This window comes from Gossypium hirsutum, chromosome A09, assembly GCF_007990345.1.
Source record: "Gossypium hirsutum isolate 1008001.06 chromosome A09, Gossypium_hirsutum_v2.1, whole genome shotgun sequence".
Taxonomy (NCBI): domain Eukaryota; kingdom Viridiplantae; phylum Streptophyta; class Magnoliopsida; order Malvales; family Malvaceae; genus Gossypium; species Gossypium hirsutum.
Window position 1 is genome coordinate 7,090,787 of NC_053432.1, and position 19,470 is coordinate 7,110,256.

Below are 19,470 nucleotides of genomic sequence, written 5' to 3' on the forward strand. Positions count from 1 at the left end.
CTGATGCATAGCAGGAGAGTTTTGATAAGCTAAATACTGTTCTGACTCAAGCTCTTGTTCTGATATAGCCTGAGCCTAGTAAAGACTTCGTGGTATACAGTGATGCGTCACATATAAGTCTAGGTTGCATTCTGATGTAAGACGGTAAAGTGGCTGCTTTAGTGTCTCGTCAGCTCAAGACTTATGAGGTAAATTATTTGACGCACGATTTGGAGTCAGCAGCGGTAGTCTTCGCTCTGAAAATTTGGAGGCACTATTTGTACGGTGAGAAGTGTACTATCTACACTGATCATAACAGCCTCAAGTATCTCCTGACTCAGAAGGAGTTAAATCTTAGGCAGCATAAATGGGTTGAGCTGCTTAAGGATTATGACTGCACCATCGAGTACTATCATGGTAAGGCTAATGTGGTGGCTGATGCGTTGAGCCGTAGAGTCATAACTAATCTGCGAGCGATGTTCGCTCGACTTAGTCTTTTCGATGATGAGAGTCTGTTGGCAGAACTTCAGGTTAAACCGACATGGATTGATCAAATTAGAGATAAACAATTGGGGAATAAGTCTCTTGAGTTACGTTTCCATTAGGTTGAGAGTGATGCTACTACTGATTTTGAGATTAACAATGATGGGGTACTGTGTTTCCGTGGTCGGATTTGTGTACCAAATGATGAGGATTTGAGACTGTCCATTCTGAGGGAGGCATATTGTAGCCCTTATGCTATACATCTTGGCGGGAATAAAATGTACCGAGATCTGTGAGAGTTGTACTGGTGGCCAGAGTTGAAGCGTGAAGTTACTGACTTCGTTGCTCACTGTTTGACTTGTCAGCAGGTTAAGGCTAAGCATCAGTTACCTTCGGATTTGTTACAGTCGGTAAAGATACTGTTATAGAAATGGGATGAGTAACGATGGACTTCGTTAGTGGGTTGCCTCTGGCACCCACTAAAAAGGATTTTGTATGGGTCATCGTAGATTGATTGACCAAGTTTGCTCACTTCATTCCAGTCAAGATGGACTTATCTCTGCAAAAACAGGCTAAACTCTATATTTTTGAAATAGTGAGGTTACATGGGGCACCTGCCTCAATCATCTCTGATAGGGATCCTCGTTTCACATCTCAATTTTGGAAGAAGCTTTATGAGGCTCTGGTTCAAGATTAGACTTCAGTACTACTTTTCATCCTCAGGCAGATAGTTTGTCAGAGAGGGTGATTTAGATACTAAAAGATATGTTAAGGAGCTGCGTTATTGATTTCCAAGGCAGTTGAGAGGAGTACATGCCATTAGCAGAGTTCGCTTACAATAACAGCTACTAGTCTAGTATAAAGATGGCACCTTACGAGGCACTATATGGTTGTAAGTGTTGCACTCCCTTATGCTGGACTGAGTTGGGTGAGCAACGTATTCTGGGTCCGGAGTTGGTTTCAGAAACTGAGGACAAGGTCCGTTTGATTCGAGATCAACTAAAAGTGGATTTTGATAGGCAGAAGCCCTATGCAGATCTGAAGCATCGAGAGATAGAATAGTTTGTAAGAGACCTCGTTTTCCTTAAGGTCTCGCAATGGAAAAAGGTTCTAAGGTTCAGTGGCAAAGGCAAGCTGAGCCTTCGGTTTATTGGGCCGTACCGAATTCTAAAATGAGTGGGGCCAGTTGCATACCAGTTGGAGCTACCTCCAGAGTTAGATCGCATACATGATTTGTTTCACATCTCAATGTTAAGACGCTATCGCTCTGATTCCACACATATTGTTCCTGTGGAGGAGATTGAGGTTAGGCCAGATCTAATGTTTGAATATGAGTCGGTTCAGATTTTAGATTGCAATATTAAGGTTCTACGAATGAAGTCTATCCTCTTGGTAAAGGTGCTGTGGCAAAATCATAGCACTGAGGAGGCCACTTGGGAGCCGGAGGATTTGATGCGTCAGTAGTATCCTCACCTTTTTTGATCAGGTAAAATTTGGAGGCCGAAATTTTCTTTTAGGGGGTAGAGTTGTAATGCCTCAAGTTTTTAAATATATTTCTGTAATTCAATGACACAAGTGTATATCTACTTCAGTGGTTATGTGTTCTGGGTGTGTGTGAGAGGTCCCAAGTTCAAGCTCTAGCTTGGGCAAATTTTGGCTTTTTAATGAATAAAGCCTTACTCTTGTTCAATAGCTTATATTTGATTGTGTGTAAAATGCTAGCAAAATGGGCCTGCTGGTCTGGTCGTTAAGTGGAATGAATTTAAGTTGGAGGTCCTGTGCTCGAATCAAGGTGTAAGTAAGGGTTTATATTTTTACCTCGGTGGGTTGGAAATATTTGAGTGGAGTCAAAATTCTGATAATGGTTGGGGTGTTGGATAGTTTTGGAGAAGTGAGTGGTAGTGGGAGTGTTTTGAGGGATTGAGGGAGTAATTAGAGGGATTTGGACAGCTATCAAAATCCCATTGTGATTTTTTTTCAAATTTCAATTGTTTTCCCAATTCTGTCAACCCATTTTCCCCTTACTCTCTGCCGAAATTCTATGCTTCATCACCTTCCTTTCATCACGATTTTTTCTCCATACCATCTTTTTGCTATCCACGTTTGTTCACGACCGTAGGTAAGTGTTTTTAGTGTTTTGGTATCTCGGTTTTTAAAACATTAATGGGGAATCTATGTTTAACTGTTTTGACAGCCAATAATCTGGTGTGAGGGGTGGTTCTAGTACCAGATTATGATAGAAGACATTTGTGGTTCACAAGGTAAGGGCTTTTCTGCTCGGAAGCTGTCTAACCCGTTTTGGGGTATAGTGTAATTCGATTGATTGAGTGTCTGATTAAGTGAAATATGATTAATTTTAGGTTCTAGAGTGCTCGGGGTTGCGTTAGCTTCGAATCGATACCAGGTGTGTACCCAAAAACACAGAAAATGAGAATCGACGAAAGCCGAAAAACAATTCTATCGGTGTGGTAGTGGACGGCCATGTGAATGACGAACCAGGTCATGCTTGCGTGACACGGGCGTATGACATGGCCCTGTGATGGCTGGCGAGGCCGTGTGCGAGACCTGGGCTCGACCATTTAGGTAGTGTGGGCCACACAAGCGTATATGCCCACACGGGCAGGCCACATGGGCATGTGAGCCCATTTTTCTGAAATAATCTGTAAGGTTGCACGGGTGGCCCAAGTCGACTGTGACCTACCGTAGGGTCGGTAACCATTACTTATACCCCTGATTCTGTGATCTGATTATGTGATGTATGTATTAAGCATGTTACTCTTAGCATGTGTATTTGACCAATTGTATGATCTGTTAAATTGCATTATAGCATGCCATATTTGCATGATGCATTGCATAAGGGTGGGGTTGATGTTATGACGGAAGAAGTATTCTGAAAGGCTCCTAAGCCTGTTATTTGGCAACTCAGCTGCAATTAACTAATGATGTACCGCATTTCGGTACAGCACGGTGTGTTGGGATGAATAGGTCGATTTTATCCCCACATGATGTGTTGGGTTGGATGGAGTCGGTGTGCAGGGCTGGTGGGCATGATTCTGTTATTCTGCTTTGTTATGCTTGTTATATCTGAGATGGGCTAGGGCCCAGTTCGTATCTAATTCTGTATCTGAGTGGACTATGGTCCACGCCGATTCTGTAAAGAGCTCAGGCTTGAATTATCTGTTATTTGGATATATGACTAACTTTTGCTATTGTGTATATTTTTCTGTGGGGATTACATACTGAGTTTGCGAAAACTCACCTTTTTCTGTTTAAATTGTGTAGGTAATCCCCAGACTTGACGGATCGGTACAACAGAGGGCTTAACGGTGACCACCACTATCGAACTGCTTATTTACAGTTTTTGCAGTTACATCACTTATTTCTTGTTGGTATTTTATGTATGATGGACTTTGGGACTGTTTGGTTTTAATTTGGGATTTTGAACTGTTGATTATGGATTTATAAACTGCAACGCAACAAAGTATGGTTTTCCTAAAATAAACTAAGATTTTCGTAAATGAAACGGTTTTCAAAAATTATTTGGGTTTCAAAAGCTTCTGCGTAAAAGAAATGTTTTAAATCAAATCAATTAAAACACGGTTTCCAGGACTAAGTAAAAGTTAATAATTTGAAAGATTTGAAGGTCAATGCGTTTTCAAAACAATCTCATGTGACATTGCCAGATTCGGTCACAACGTCCAAGCCAAGTTTGGGGTGTTACATTTATAACTTAAATACATTCATAATATGATTAATAACTAAATTTAAGCCTTAATCGAGCTTACAAAAGCTCTTTTGTTGACCCAAGCATAAATTAGGACCAAATTATAAAGTTTTGAAAATCTAAGATCTCCTCCACATTGTGACGTCATCAAACAGTTTGTCACGTTGCGACGTCTGGGCACTTGACGTTGGGATGTCACAAAATGTCGGTCGTCGTTGCAATGTGGAGAGTTTCTCGTCTCGACATGGAGTTTGTTTTGGTACATTTTAGGCCATTTGATGCCTATTTCATGCCAAGCCAAACCATATGCTAATTTGGTGCATATAAGCATACTTAAATCAGTACAAAACTAATCCGAAAACATATACAAGGCACCCATTTAACCATTCACAAAATCATCCAAGCTATTACACCTCAATTAGACACTTTGCTAAAGTATAACAACCTCTGAAATCATCAACTATTCAAACATTTAATACCCTTCAATTGTATCATCTAACTCAACCATTTCATTCTCTATTCGGTTATTCATATATTTCAAATATAGCTAAACATGTTACCAATATGCACATTTATATACATAACCTAAAACCATTCACTTTCAAACATTGTTTAAGGTTCAAATCAAGCATATTTAAGGTTCAAACTCAAGAACATTCAAAATAAGCCACATACACAACGCAACTCTTATATACATGCCATATAACCAAGTCTTGATCGTTTAAAAGTCTACCAAATCAAAAGTTGGATAATATGAGTTCCGAGGTGATCTGATCGATGCATTCTACAAAAATGACCACCACAGAAACATAAAAGAAAATAGAGTAAGCATATCGTATGCTTAGTAAATTCATAATTAACTTAACTTACCTTACCTTGTCATTATGACAATTTAAGTAATTGAAACACAAAGGCACAAACATATCCTTAGCATCCTTATTTATATATAACCATTCCACAAGACAACTTGTAAGTTAGTACTTCACATAACTTACAACCAAATTACTTTACGTCATACTATTCAACCTTGTTCAATACTACAACAAATCAATGGAATTCACATTCAATCATTTCATTACCATTTAATTTTCATTTTCTATTTGGAAAACCATAGCAATTTAAATTCGGATACACGAGACTAATTTACTTCCACAAATTGTATAGTTGTTTTACTTAATACAAACTTTATTCGATGTTGCTCGCTCAAGTTGTCGAGAATTCGTAACATGTGTTGGATCTCAACCATTGATAAAGAATAATTCAATTTGCTCACACAAGCTTTGATATTTGGGCCGCTCATACAAGTTGTAGGTTAGATTTACTTTTGCAAACTTTATTCGATGTTGCTCACTCAAGTTATCGAGAATCCGCAACACATGCTGAATATCAGCCATAGATAAAGAAATCCCTGACCAACACCTGGTTTCTTTTTGAACATTAATGCCATGCCATTCGTAACCCAATTGTTTACGAAGTTCAACTAGTATCGTTACCAGTTCTATGTCATTACAAACTATGAAACTGTATACTCATTTTTTCACATTTTGAATAACAATCCATATGCATTTTAACCCTGTAATATCATCATATACATACTACTCAATCATATATCAATTTCACAGATAATCATTATCATGTATCTATTCATATTAATAATTTATTTCATGTTTTCGGTTTAGTCCCTTCGATGCCAAAAGATATTATTTATCTAACTATTCGAACTAAAAAGTAAAACAATATAATAAAAAACATAACATAAATTAATAAAGTAAGTCCCGTATGAACTTACGTGAAAAAAACAACAACTAGCAAGATGTCAATGACTAATTTGCAATTTTGCCTTTTATTCAGTTATCTTTTGGTTGATTCAAATCCTGATCTATAATAATTCATTACAATTTATCTATTCTAAACACATTTTAATAGTTTATTATAACCATATGTTATTTTAGTTTCACTTCTCAAAATTTCCTTAAATTTTTTCATTTGATTCAATTTAGTCCCTAAAACCAAAATAGCTATAACTTTCAAATTTGAGCCTCGATTTCTAAATCAATCTCAATTGAATCCTTATACATCCCTCTAATAACTATATTTACAAAAAAAATTCACACCAAATTCAAGTTTATTGCATTTTAGTCCCTAAATTCAAAACTACAAAATTTGGCACCACTAGGTCATTACATTTGTACCTTAGGGTGAGCTCGTAATATTATGAGCTCGTCATTAAACTTTAGGATAAAAAAATCAAATAATTATATATAACTTACTTTAGAATTTAATTGTTTTAATATAAAAATACGGCAAAAGAGAAAGTAAATATAACATATTAGAGATATAAACAAATTAAAACCAATAAATCAACAATAACTTTCTTTAAAAAATAACAAAAAAATTGAAAGTAAGAATAGAGAAAATATAAGAATAGAGAAAATATGTTAAAAAAATGGAAAATAGTTGAGATAATATAATTGAAAATGATTTTCATACAATAATTTTCTTTTGAACAATAATTTCATTATGGGTTCCTAATTATATTCGTTCTCTTTGATATAATGTCTAAAACTATTCATAGCCCCTCCTCAACTCTTAAATAAGAGGATAATACACTTCAGTGCACTTGAGCTCACGTCCTCCTGCACTGACAACAATACCGATAAGAATCGAGTTAAGACTCAATCGGCTTTCATACAATAATTTTGATAATTTATATAGATTCTTTTAGAGTTGTTAAAAAATTAAAAAATTTAACTCCATTTAGTGTTATTTTGATATATTTTTAAGTTTTTATTTTATTTTATTTCATTAGTTTGAATAATATTACTTATTAGTTAAAGTTTATTTTATATATTATTATTTTTACTATATATCAATTCTAGGATCAAGTATCAAGATTCTAAATGATATCATAATTTTAATAAATTTGAGTATATATATTTTTTATACCATGACATTACTTACTAAATAAATTATTTTTTTAATATTTTTATTATAATTTAAATTTATATGTTTTCTAAATCATAATGTTAACGGGTCTTAATATCATTTAAATATATATATTTTCTACTTTATAATATCATCTCTAAATTAAACATTTTATTTTTCTCAAAGTATTTTTTAATAGCAATGCTAAACATTTCAAACTTTTTTTAAATTATTTTTTCACCACACTTTGCAATTTCAATGATAAACTGACCCATGAGCTTATTCGATCTCTCTCTCAAACTCCTTTGTATTTTAATATTGTGATGCTAAAACATTGATAGAAGAATATTTTGATGTTTAATAATTTATAAATTGGTCTCTCATTATTTAGATTTCTAACGTATTTATTTTAAAATTTAAAATCTACTTTTGACCAAAAAATTAACAAGATTATTAAGGGTTAGGGGTGAAGGCAAAATAATTTTTTAGGGGCTGGATGAAATTTTAATTTTTTATAGTTTATATCTTTATAATTTGTAAAGGATTAGATCAAATTTTTATAATTTTGGGGCCAAATTACAATTTTACCTTTACTAATTTAAAATTTTTAAAAAAAATTAAATTTTAAAGGCCGAAATAGTAATTTTACATTTTAGGCGGGCCGAGGCCCATACCAGCCCCCCCGGCTTCGCCCTTGTTAAGGGTGGGTTTGGATGGCGGTAGAGTGTGGTATGGTGCATTTAGCTTACTTTTTGTCTCACGCTATAATATCATTATAATATCTTATCTCATCGCCACAACTATTTTTCCACTAATCACGAGTAAACGCATCGTCCATCTAATCCCACCCTAAGAGAAGTTTGTATTATAGAATGTTTTGATAGCCTCTAGTAATAAAATTATTGTTTATTTTGATTATTATTAATATGTTATATTATCTTATTTGATTTGTTTGAAGAGTTTATTTTTTGATGGATATAATATAAGATTATATAAAACTACATTTTATTAATTTATTTTTATAAAAGAATATATTATTATTATTATTTACTACAAAATGATATATTTTCTACTTAGGCCTATTTATGGGTTGGGTTGAGTGTTCGTTCGAAAAGTGGGAGGGTTTGAAAAAAATATAGATCCAAGAAATGTGCTTGTGAAAAAAAAAGGGTTGGGTTGGGCCTCAGGTAAGGTTTTTTGGTCTAGGCTAGGCCCGAATTTGACAAAAAAAAAACTATTGTTTTGCTACAGTTTTCTCACTGTTTTGTTACTATTTCACTATTATGTTGCTATTATTTTGTTGTTATTGTTTGGATATTGTATAACTCTTTTTTTATTGTTAATTTTGCTACCATTTAAAGGCATTTGCTTGTTAAGTTGCAACTATGTTAGTATTATTTAAGTATAAAGAATTTTTTTATATGTATTTTTAATTTGTTGGGAAACATTTATTATAATGTTTTTAGTTTATTTGATGTATTATGTTTTTTAAATTTATTTTTATATAAACAATAATTAAACAAATTAATGCGGACTAGGCTGAGCTCAGATTTAGCATTTTTATCCTGACCAAATTTGAGATAAGCCTATTTTTTGGATTAAGTCCAAACTTTTTAAACAAGACTAAAATTTTGTTGGGCTCAGATCGAACCCAACCTGACTCATAAGACATGGATTTATGAGTTGAACATAAGTTTATTTTATTTAAGAAGAACTTCAAAGTTCTATTTGCCTAGAAGAGAGATGTGCATATTTCCCCAGAAATTGTATATTTAAGTGAAATTAGCTTTGACAACACCTTGTTTGTAAAGAATAATTCCCATACCCTAAACGAGTCTCCCACGTCTTGCGTATGATGTTTCATTTACTCAAGTCATTGGCCCAAAAAAGAGCAAAATAAATAAAAAAAATAATGAAAGAAATGAAAATCAAAAGCAGAGGAATCACAAAAGTGAAATGATTACAAGGACCCATGCGGGGTTAGTAGCAAAAAAAAGTGAAAATACATGTAACATAGTTTAACCAAAGGCTAAAAGACTTGAATTAAAATTTTAATTTTAGAAAGTAATAAAAATGAATTTATCCGTTTATCAAGAACACCAAAAAGGGAAAATTTGTTCAATCCCTTAATTTATACTCACCCTAAAAATAAAAATATATATTAAATTTCTTTGAAAATAATAAAATCATAAATTAATACATAATAAAATTATATTTTAACTTCTTAAAAAATTATAATTCAATTCTTCTTAATTATAAAAATGTAGAATTTTCGCTTAACATTACCTACCTTAATCATAGATGAAATCAGACAACAATTAACATTATAATTACCAACCGTACTATCGACATCTCCTATTTTTATCATTACTCAAATGTAAGGATTGGATGGAGTTCTGTCACAGTGAGATGGTTGATGCATACATGCATGGCATAGCATAGGCATGAATGGACCAGCCATCTCCCCTGCGACAGAACCCCACATGAACCCTTGATTTCTTTTTACTCCTCAACATTGTCTAAGCTCAGTTGCGTATTTATAGGCACATCACTTTTCACTATTTCAATCTTTTAATTTTTTTTTAAAATATCTTTTTGCTATACAATGAACACATTTCTCTTTGCAATTGGAATTTTTTTTCTTTATTCTTTTAGTATAAAACTTTTAAACTCCCCATAAAAATAGAATTAAACTATTATCAAGTTAATCGGATATAAACTCGATTAAAAATGTTATAAAAATATTTTTTTATATTTAAAATAAGTTATATTATTCGAGGTCATTTTAATTTTTTATTTAAGAAAACAATAAAAATATATGGAAGGATTTGAACCCATGGTAATTGCATTGGTAAAACCTTAAATTTATCACTCAGTTAAAATTTTATTTTAATTTTACTATGTACACTTTATTACTTCCATTAATTGTATCTATTAATAATTTTGTATTCATTTAACTCGACACCAACTTAAGATTGATGACAACACCGTAATAAATAATTGTATTATTTTAGTATTCTTAATTTGATATATTCATGTGTATAAATTTCATTTTATAATATAATCTATTTATTATTTTAATATTGTACATATTTCATGTATTTATTATTAATAATTTTCAAACTATAATTTTATTATTTATTGTATGTTATCTTTAAACACAATCTATATTCTAAATATATGATTTTAATACATACACATGTGATATATTTTTAAATTTCTAGAGAGAATAAAGAAGACTTATTTTTCATGAACTAAGACCTTGTTTGATAAAGTGATGAAAAATTCAATCAACTGAAAATTAATATTTTCAAAAATTTAATTTTTTAAACATGTTTAGTAATCCTCGGTGAAAACTATTAGATAACATTTTTTCACAAAAAATCTGTGGAAAATGATAAGTAAATAAGGACTTACTTATCACTTAATAGAGAATAAATTCAATTTTTTTCTATTTTATTTTATTTAATATTGTATCATCATTCATCAAACAATCTAATTATAATCCGTATTTAATTTGAAGTAATACACTAAACAAAATTTATAAGGTAAATTCAATACTTAATTTTTCGATAATTGTGTTTTAACATTTTTTAGTTGGTAGTAAGATTTGGGTTAACAATAATTTTGTTTTTAATGTAGTTTGTGGCTGAAAATAAATATTCTGTATTCGTTGTAAAGAGATAATAAATCATTTTCGTTTACTTTATAATGGGGAGCCATGTGGGCCTAAAATTATTTGGATGTTTGGCCAATAGACAGAATATATACATACACTTCTTTAACCAACCCAATATGCTTCACATCTTAATAAATAATTAATGCAATTACATGAAGTGATCAATTTAACTTTGATAATTATGGGAAACAAAATAGTTTCGTAACACTGAATTTGGATTCTCATTTTGAACGACGTCAACTTCTTATGGAGAATTACAGAAGATAAAAAATTGTTATACACCAATAGTTATCAACTCGAAATTCAGATAAGATCTGAGTCGTTTATCTGTGATTTGATTATGCCCCACTAGATGGACGTGCACGAGACATACAGTGAGAGAACAGCTAGGGGAGTTTACAGTACCAGCTCGCATATACTCAAGGAGTTCGCATGCAAAGGACTATGAGAAAAATATCACGTGAGTTGGAATGATACATTTGCTCAGAATGCCTAAGATATGCTCAGAATGTCAGTCTTATGAATAGTGGGGTCAAGTCATGAAGAGTAGAGTCAAATCATGAACAATAATAATATGTATAAATACCTCAATGTTTCCTTCAATAAAACACTGAGAAAAATTACTCAACAAAATTAATTAATTGATATAATGAGAAAAAAAATTGGTCTATGCAAAAAGTAAATTATATTCTTTAAAAAAAAACGCACTTGGAGAATATTACTGTAGAAATATTGAAATCACAACTAAAAAGAGCTTTTAAAATCAGGGATGGGATTGAAATAAATTTTTTAAAATTGAGAGATTAAAGTTAAAAAAATTGAATTAAAATGGTTTTAATTGAATTTTTGATTTTTAAGAGGGATTAAAAGTAAAATTTTCTCTTTGACAAAGATGTTGAAGGGGATTGAATTGAATTATTAACAATCGGGAGAGATTGAAATATCAAAAGTAGCCCTTAGAATTAAGATTCAAACTACGAATTTTGTGACAGGGCGAAGTTAGAAATTTTGTATTAAAGTGCTTTATATTGAATTTTTAACTTTTAAGATAAAAAAAAATCATTTAACAAAAAGGTAAAGGGGATTGTTTTTTTAATCAAATATTTCTTTCATTTTTTAAAGAGAAAAAGGAATTATCGACGAACGTTTCGCACAAAGGCTTAACAAGGCCACAAACTCAGCTACAAAAATAAAGAAAGTAGTCGAGGATCGTAGTCTCGTACAAGATAAAACCTTGAAAGAAAAGTATAACCTAAGCCTCCTAGAAGGAGAAAACAAATTTCCATTACTTGAATCAGGCCTCCCTATTGATATATTTACATGTGGGAGCAAGGAGAGACCTTTACATGTACCCTCTTTTCCATGTGACACTCACAGCAGAGAAGGAAATAAGACATTGATGCAGCGAGTCTCTATGTAGGTCACTGCCGCAATGATAGTGAAAAACATCTCTCATCTAAAATAATAAATGCAATCAAAATCTAATCAAATATGAACTTCCACTGGAATTAAAATGAAATGAATTAAATTGAATTGAATTGAAATTGAAATATCAACCAAAACGAGCCTTTAAAATCAGGTCAAAGTCACAAATTGCGTGATTGGATAAGATTTTTTTTTTAAATTGAACCTGAAGCTAAAAATTTTGTATTAAAGTACTTAAATTGAAATTAATTTTGTTGTGGAGTCAAAAATGAAAAATTTCATTTAACAAACTAAAAGGGATTAAATTGAATTATTAACACTTGGGGGAAATTGAAATATCAACCAAAAGGGTTCCTTAAAATCAAGGGCGAAGCCTTCAACTGTGATGGGGTTTGAGATAAAACTAAAAAGACTTGAGGGACCAAAGCTAAAAAATTCGTATTAAAATTTTAGCTTTCGAGAGGAACAAAACATGAAAATTCTGCATTTGACCGAAAGGCTAAAAGGGATTAAATTAAATCATTAACATTTGAGAGACACTAAAATTGAAGTTATACCATTTAACCAGTGATCAAGATATATAAAATAAGTCCCAACTCAAACAGCCAAAAAAAAAAAAGTAATACATATACATATATCTAGGTGAGTTTGGATGGGCGGTGCGTTTATCTGCAGTTAGTATAAAACCAATGATAGCAATGAAATTAAATACTGTAACGTGAGACAAAAATAAGCTAAACACATTTCATTCCACCGCCCATCTAAACCCACCTTCTAAATAATTGAATTTAGACACCATCTCCCTTGCGACAAGATTCCGTGTAAACTTTTTTAGGACAAACAGTAAGATATTATTTTTAGTGGAAGTTTTATCTTTTAATTTTGTCAAAAGTTCAAATGCTTATAAAATAACCATCAACATATATATATATATATATAAAGAGAGAGAGAGAGTTAGATATCCGAATATATGTGAGATTAAGAAAGTCCAATAAAGGTATGTATGTGTGCAAATTGTTTATAAATTAAAGAAAAGTTTGGAAAGTTCTTTTAGTCAAAATAATAGGATCGGAGAAGATCTATGAGTAGGGACCTTGAAATTACTAATGATTTTTCGTTTTAAAACAACTCACCAATTAAACGTTTTTCAGACTTGTTTTTAGAGTTTAAGACAGGAATAAGCTTTTAGTTGATCGACGCAAATTTGAATAAATTATGACAATCAAGTTGTTGGTTTCACATTTGCTTTAGTTTGCCTGTCTTATTTCGGTGAAATTATGGTTTTGGTTTTTCTATTATATTATAATTTAGGTTTTAAGCTTCGTATTTTTTTATCTCGAAAAGAAGGGGAGAAGGTATATATGGACATAATGTAAACAATGCAAGTCATTTGCTACGACACTAATGGCTAATTAATTAATTTTTTTATTTTAATTTAACATAATTTAATTGTCTTATTTTTATAATGAATTTGATATAATTATTTTTTTAAAAATCTGATATGAGATTTTTTTAATATTCCCAAGCATTCGGTCTATATGTAAGTTTTTTTTATTGGATTAAGTTGTTTGCTTGATTTTAAAAACACACACATTGAAGCATTAAAGTATATATTTGTGACACCCTATATTTGGTTAAAGTTTAGTACAAGTCCTACATCATATTATAAAGTATATATTTGTAACACCCTATATTTGGTTGGTCACCGTTCCGAGCTACAAGTTGTTATAGTTGCAAAACTTTAATATAATTCATATTCTAAATCAAATATAGCAATAATTCATCATCAATTATTTCCATACTTTTTAATTAAATTGAGATTTAAATCGAGCTTACGGAACATTTAAAATAAATCGAGATCAAATCTGGGTTAAATTGAAAATTCTAGGAAATTTTGAGTAAAAAGTGTAAACAGGGGTCACACGGCCGTGTGACAGAGGCCAGCTTGTGTGGCCCTAAACATGGTCGTGTGGCTACTCTACATACCCGTGTGGTTACTTCACATGCTCGTGTACAATTCGAAGTTAAGATCACATGGCCGTGTCGTTAGGTCATGTAATTCACTGTGACCTGTGGACAAATCCCTTACAAAAATTTAAAGGATCACATGGTCGCGTCATTTGATCGTGTGGGTGGCAACCTATGTTATAGGCCGTGTGTACACAAAACTACCTAAAAAAACAAGTCATTTCACATCCAAATGCTTGGGGATCCAAGCTAAGCAATAACCAACAATAAAACTCATCCAAAATGTGCCTAAACAAGCCAAAACATATCAATACACAATCAACTTATGTGCCTAACCAATATGCCTTCATTGACACCACAATTCAAACATCAAAGTAATCCATAAAAAACTACCATATTCACATATTTCATAATAGCTTAAACATACCAACACACTAACATCCATTTTATCAAGCACAACATTCTTACTCAATCACACATAATGACCATTTCCATTTTACAAAAATACCAAACGCTAGCTACCATTAATTAACATATTAATCCAACCACATCAACAAATATCGAAATGGTAATCACAAGCTACCATTCCACCATAAGTCACTTAACAACCAAGGGTTAAAATATATACACATGGATATTGTGAAAAAATAAAATAAAGAAATAAAAAAAATAAAGAAACACACAAATTTTACGTGAAAACCCTTTCGGGAAAAAGACTACGGGCAGAGGAGAAGAAAATTCACTATGTCAAAAATTTGAATCAATACAAAAGGAATAGACTATGTTTATTTATAGGCTTGTAAAGCCATATTCTAGTAGGATTGAAACACCTTATCCTAATCAGTATAAAATAGATGGAGTTTAATAAGGTTTAAAAAACCTTATTCTAAAATAAAATAAAAGAAGTCTAGTTCTATATGGATTTTACTTTTATTTTATTTTCCATCGTATTTTATTTAAATAAGAATTTGGGTCACTTAATTCTAACAATCTCCACCTTGCCACAAATTCTCAATGAACAAGTTCTTCATCGCGAACTTTCAACAAACAATTTTTCCACCTCTTCCATAAAACCCCTTAAGGGTTTAACTTCAAAAATGAACACCAACCAAGTCTAAGCAATGCTCAAACTTGGTTATAGGAAGTGACTTAGTTATTATATCTGCAGGATTTTCATGAGTACTAATTTTGCTCACAACAATATCACTACGAGCAATAATATCACGAACAAAATGATACCGAACATCAATGTGTTTTGTTCTCTCATGAAACATTTGATCTTTTGTAAGAAAGATGACACTCTGACTGTTACAAAATACTGTGCTGATTTGAAGGTCTTCATTGAGTTCACTAAAGAGTCCCTTTAACCAAATAGCTTTTTTACAAGCCTCAGTAATCGCCATGTACTCAGCTTCAGTGGTAGACAAAGCGACTGTAGATTGCAAAGTGACTTTCCAACTGATTGCACAACCTCCGATTGTAAAGACATAACCTGTGAGAGATCTTCTTTTATCAAGGTCTCCAGCAAAATCAGCATCAACCTACCCTATGACTCCATCTCTAGTTCTTCCAAACTGTAAGCAAACATCAGTAGTACCTCGTAAGTATCTTAGAATCCACTGAACTGCTTTCCAGTGTTCTTTACCGGGATTCGCCATGTATCTGCTAACTGTACTGACTGCATATGATAAATCTGGACGTGAACAAACCATAGCATACATGAGAGATCCCACTGCACTAGAGTATGGAACATGTGACACGTACTCAATCTCATCATCTGATTGTGGAGACAAAACCGATGAAAGTCTGAAATGGGCTGCTAAAGGAGTACTAACAGGCTTAGCACTCTGCATATTGAACCTGCAAAGAACTTTCTCAATGTACCCCTTCTGATTTAGGTATAATTTACTTGCTTTTCTATCTCTGAGAATCTCCATACCAAGTATCTTCTTTGCTGGTCCTAAATCTTTCATCTCAAATTCTTCACTTAGTTGGGCTTTGACCTTTCTTATCTCTCATTTATCTTTTGCTGCTATCAACATGTCATCAACATAAAGAAGTAGATACACAAAAGAACCATCACTGTTTTTCTTAAAGTAAACACAACTGTCAAAACTACTTCTTTTGAAATCATGAGAAGTCATAAAGGAATCAAACCTCTTGTACCACTGTCTTAGTGACTGTTTCAAACTGTAAAGGGACTTTTTCAGCAAGCAAACATAGTCCTCTTTTTCTGAGACTATAAAACCCTCTGGTTATTGTATATAAATATCCTCCTCAAGTTCTCCATGCAGAAATGCAGTTTTTACATCTAACTGCTCAAGCTCCAAATCATGCATGACCACAATACCAAGCAAAGCTCGAATTGAACTATGCTTAACAATTGGAGAGAACACATCTGTGAAGTCCACTCCTGGAATTTGACTGTAACCCTTTGCAACAAGCCTTGCTTTATATCTGGGTTCTTCAACTCCTGGAGTCCCTTCTTTCTTTTTAAACACCCATTTACAACGAACAGCCTTTTTACCTTTAGGAAGTTTCACAAGGTCCCATGTTCTGTTTTTGTGGAGTGATTTCATCTCTTCTTGCATAGCAAACATCCACTTTTCTGAATCTTCACAGCTGATCGCCTCAGAATAATTAAATGGCTCTTGATTCCCATCTATATCTTCAGCCACATTTAAAGCATAAGCAACTAGATCAGCCTCGACATACTTCTTTGGAGGTTTAATTTCTCTTCTAGTTCTGTTTTTGGTGATAGAGTATTGCGGTAAAGAAGCAACTCTATTTTCAATTTTTATACTGGCTTGAGGAGTCGACTCTGTATTAATCTGATGCTCCACCTGCTTTTGATTTTCTTTATTGGAAGAGTCTTTAAGAGATAAGTTAGGTAGCATAGCATTTTCATCAAAAACAACATCTCTGCTAATCACAACTTTTCTATTTTCAGGACATCATAACTTATACCCTTTTACACCAGCTTTATAACCAAGAAAAACACATTTAATGGATCTCGGTTCTAATTTTCCATTATCAATATGAGCATATGCAGGACACCCAAAGATCTTTAAATCAGAATAATTAGCAGGATTACCAGACCATACCTCTTGTGGAGTCTTTTTCTCAATGGAAATGGATGGGGATCGATTGATCAAAAAACATGCATTAGAGGTTGCTTCGGCCCAAAACGACTTTGGTAAGTTGGCATTTGACAACATACATCGAACCTTCTCCATGATCGTTCTGTTCATTCATTCTACAATGCCATTTTGCTGTGGAGTATGGCAAACTGTCAAGTGTCTCATGATCCCTCCTGACTTGCACAATCTATTAAACTCATCAGAACAGAACTCTAAGCCATTGTCTGTGCGGAGGTATTTTATCTATTTTCCCGTCTATTTTTCAATCATAATTTTCCAAGACTTAAATGCGGAAAACACATTGCTTTTCTGCTTTAGGAAGAACGCCCAAACTTTTCTGGAAAAATCATCAATAAAGGTTAGCATATAATTAGCTCTACCTCTCGAAGGCACTCTAGATGGCCCACACAGATCAGAATGAATATACTCCAATATTCCCTTCGTGTTACGGATTCCTCTAGTGAATTGAACTCTCTTTTGCTTCCCAAAAACACAGTTCTCACAAAAAATTAGTTTGCAAATTCCTTGCCCATCAAGAAGTCCTCTTTTACTCAATTCTACCATGCCATTCTCACTCATATGCCCTAGGCGCATATGCCAAAGTTTTGTAATATCATCATCTGATAAGGAAGAGGAAGCGACAGCTGCATCACCAGTAATAGTAGAACCCTGCAAAACATATAACTTGGAAGTTTTTCTTTGCCCTTTCATCACAATAAGGGAACATTTGGAAATCTTTAAAATCCCACTTTCAGCTGTATATCTGTACCCTTTTGAATTAAGAGTACTCAACGAAATTAAAATTTTCTTTAATTCTGGAACATGTCGTACCTCACTAAGTTCTCTGACAACTCCATCAAACATCTTAACTTTAACTGTTCCAACACCTACGATTTTACACGAAGCATTATTTCCCATCAAAATAACACCTTCAGATACTGTTTCGTAAGTTGTAAACCAATCCCGATTGGGACTCATGTGGAAGATGCAGCCTGAATCAAGTATCCATTCCTCGCTTACTTTAGAATCATTGATAGAAGTAACTAGAAGTTCACCATCGCTGTAATCTTCTACAACATCAACTTCACCAGAATTTTCTGGTTGTTTTCCCTTTTGATTCGCAGCCTCCCTTTTAATCTTATTTTGTAGCTTATAGCACTCAGATTTAATGTGCCCTTTCATCTTGCAGAAGTTACAAGTTTTACCTCTGTTTGAAGACTTTGATCTACCTTTAGATTTACCACGAGGATTCCGTTCCTGTGTCCTACCACGATCATCATCAGTATTCCAATCTTGTCTCCCATGAACAATGAGACACTCTCCCTAAGAGTCGGGTTTAACCACAAAATGTTTCATCTTATCATACGAGGTTAAAGAATCATAAACCTCATCAACTGTAAGAGACTCGCGGCTATATAAAATCGTGTCTCTAAATGTTGAATAAGACGGGGGCAACGAACAAAGTAGAATCAATCCTAGATCTTCCTTATCATACTGAACCTCCATGACCTCCTAGTTTGAGAGAATTTCTTTAAACACTGTTAAGTGTTCGTGTACAGACGCACCTTCCTCCAAACAATGAGCATAAATAAGCTGCTTCATATGCAACTTGCTTGTTAGAGTTTTCGATATACATATTTGTTCTAGCCTCTTCCATAATGCAACGGCAGTCTTCTCTTTCATCACATCCTGTAAAATTTCGTTGGACAAATGCAGATGTAATTGTGTTAATTCCTTTCGATCCTTACGCTTATTCTCTTCATCTATTAATGTCGAAGGCATCTTATCTATCCCTAGCAAAGCATCCTCCAGATCCATTTGTGCAAGAACTGCTTGCATCTTAATTTGCCACAATGCAAATCTGGTGTTGCGATCCAACAACGGAATTTCATACTTCAAAGACGCCATTACCGTGATTGAGATGAATAACTCAGAAGCTCTGATACTAATTTTTGAAAAAAATAAAATAAAGAAATAAAAAAATAAAGAAACACACAAATTTTACGTGGAAACCCTTTCGGGAAAAAAATCACGGGTAGAGGAGAAGAAAATTCACTATGTCAAAAATTTGAATCAATACAAAAGGAATAGACTATGTCTATTTATAGGCTTGTAAAGCCATATTCTAGTAGGATTGAAACACCTTA

At 32.9% G+C, this 19,470-nt stretch overlaps 1 protein-coding gene across 1 annotated transcript; it reads left to right on the forward strand.

The window, feature by feature from the left end:
• The first annotated feature begins 1,326 nt into the window (after positions 1-1,326).
• Positions 1,327-1,926, forward strand: LOC107892791 (uncharacterized). The gene is made up of 2 exons (XM_016817842.1): positions 1,327-1,440; positions 1,660-1,926. The coding sequence occupies exons 1-2, from the start codon at positions 1,327-1,329 to the stop codon at positions 1,924-1,926; spliced, it is 381 nt and encodes a 126-aa protein (XP_016673331.1).
• The last annotated feature ends 17,544 nt before the right edge of the window (positions 1,927-19,470 follow it).

Bases quoted from the DNA above. Each gene is read 5' to 3' on its own strand.
- LOC107892791 (XM_016817842.1), top strand. From the start codon at position 1,327: ATGGCACCTTACGAGGCACTATATGGTTGTAAGTGTTGCACTCCCTTA. The intron at 1,441-1,659 runs GTCCGTTTGATT...GTTGCATACCAG, and splicing joins TTTCAGAAACTGAGGACAAG to TTGGAGCTACCTCCAGAGTT.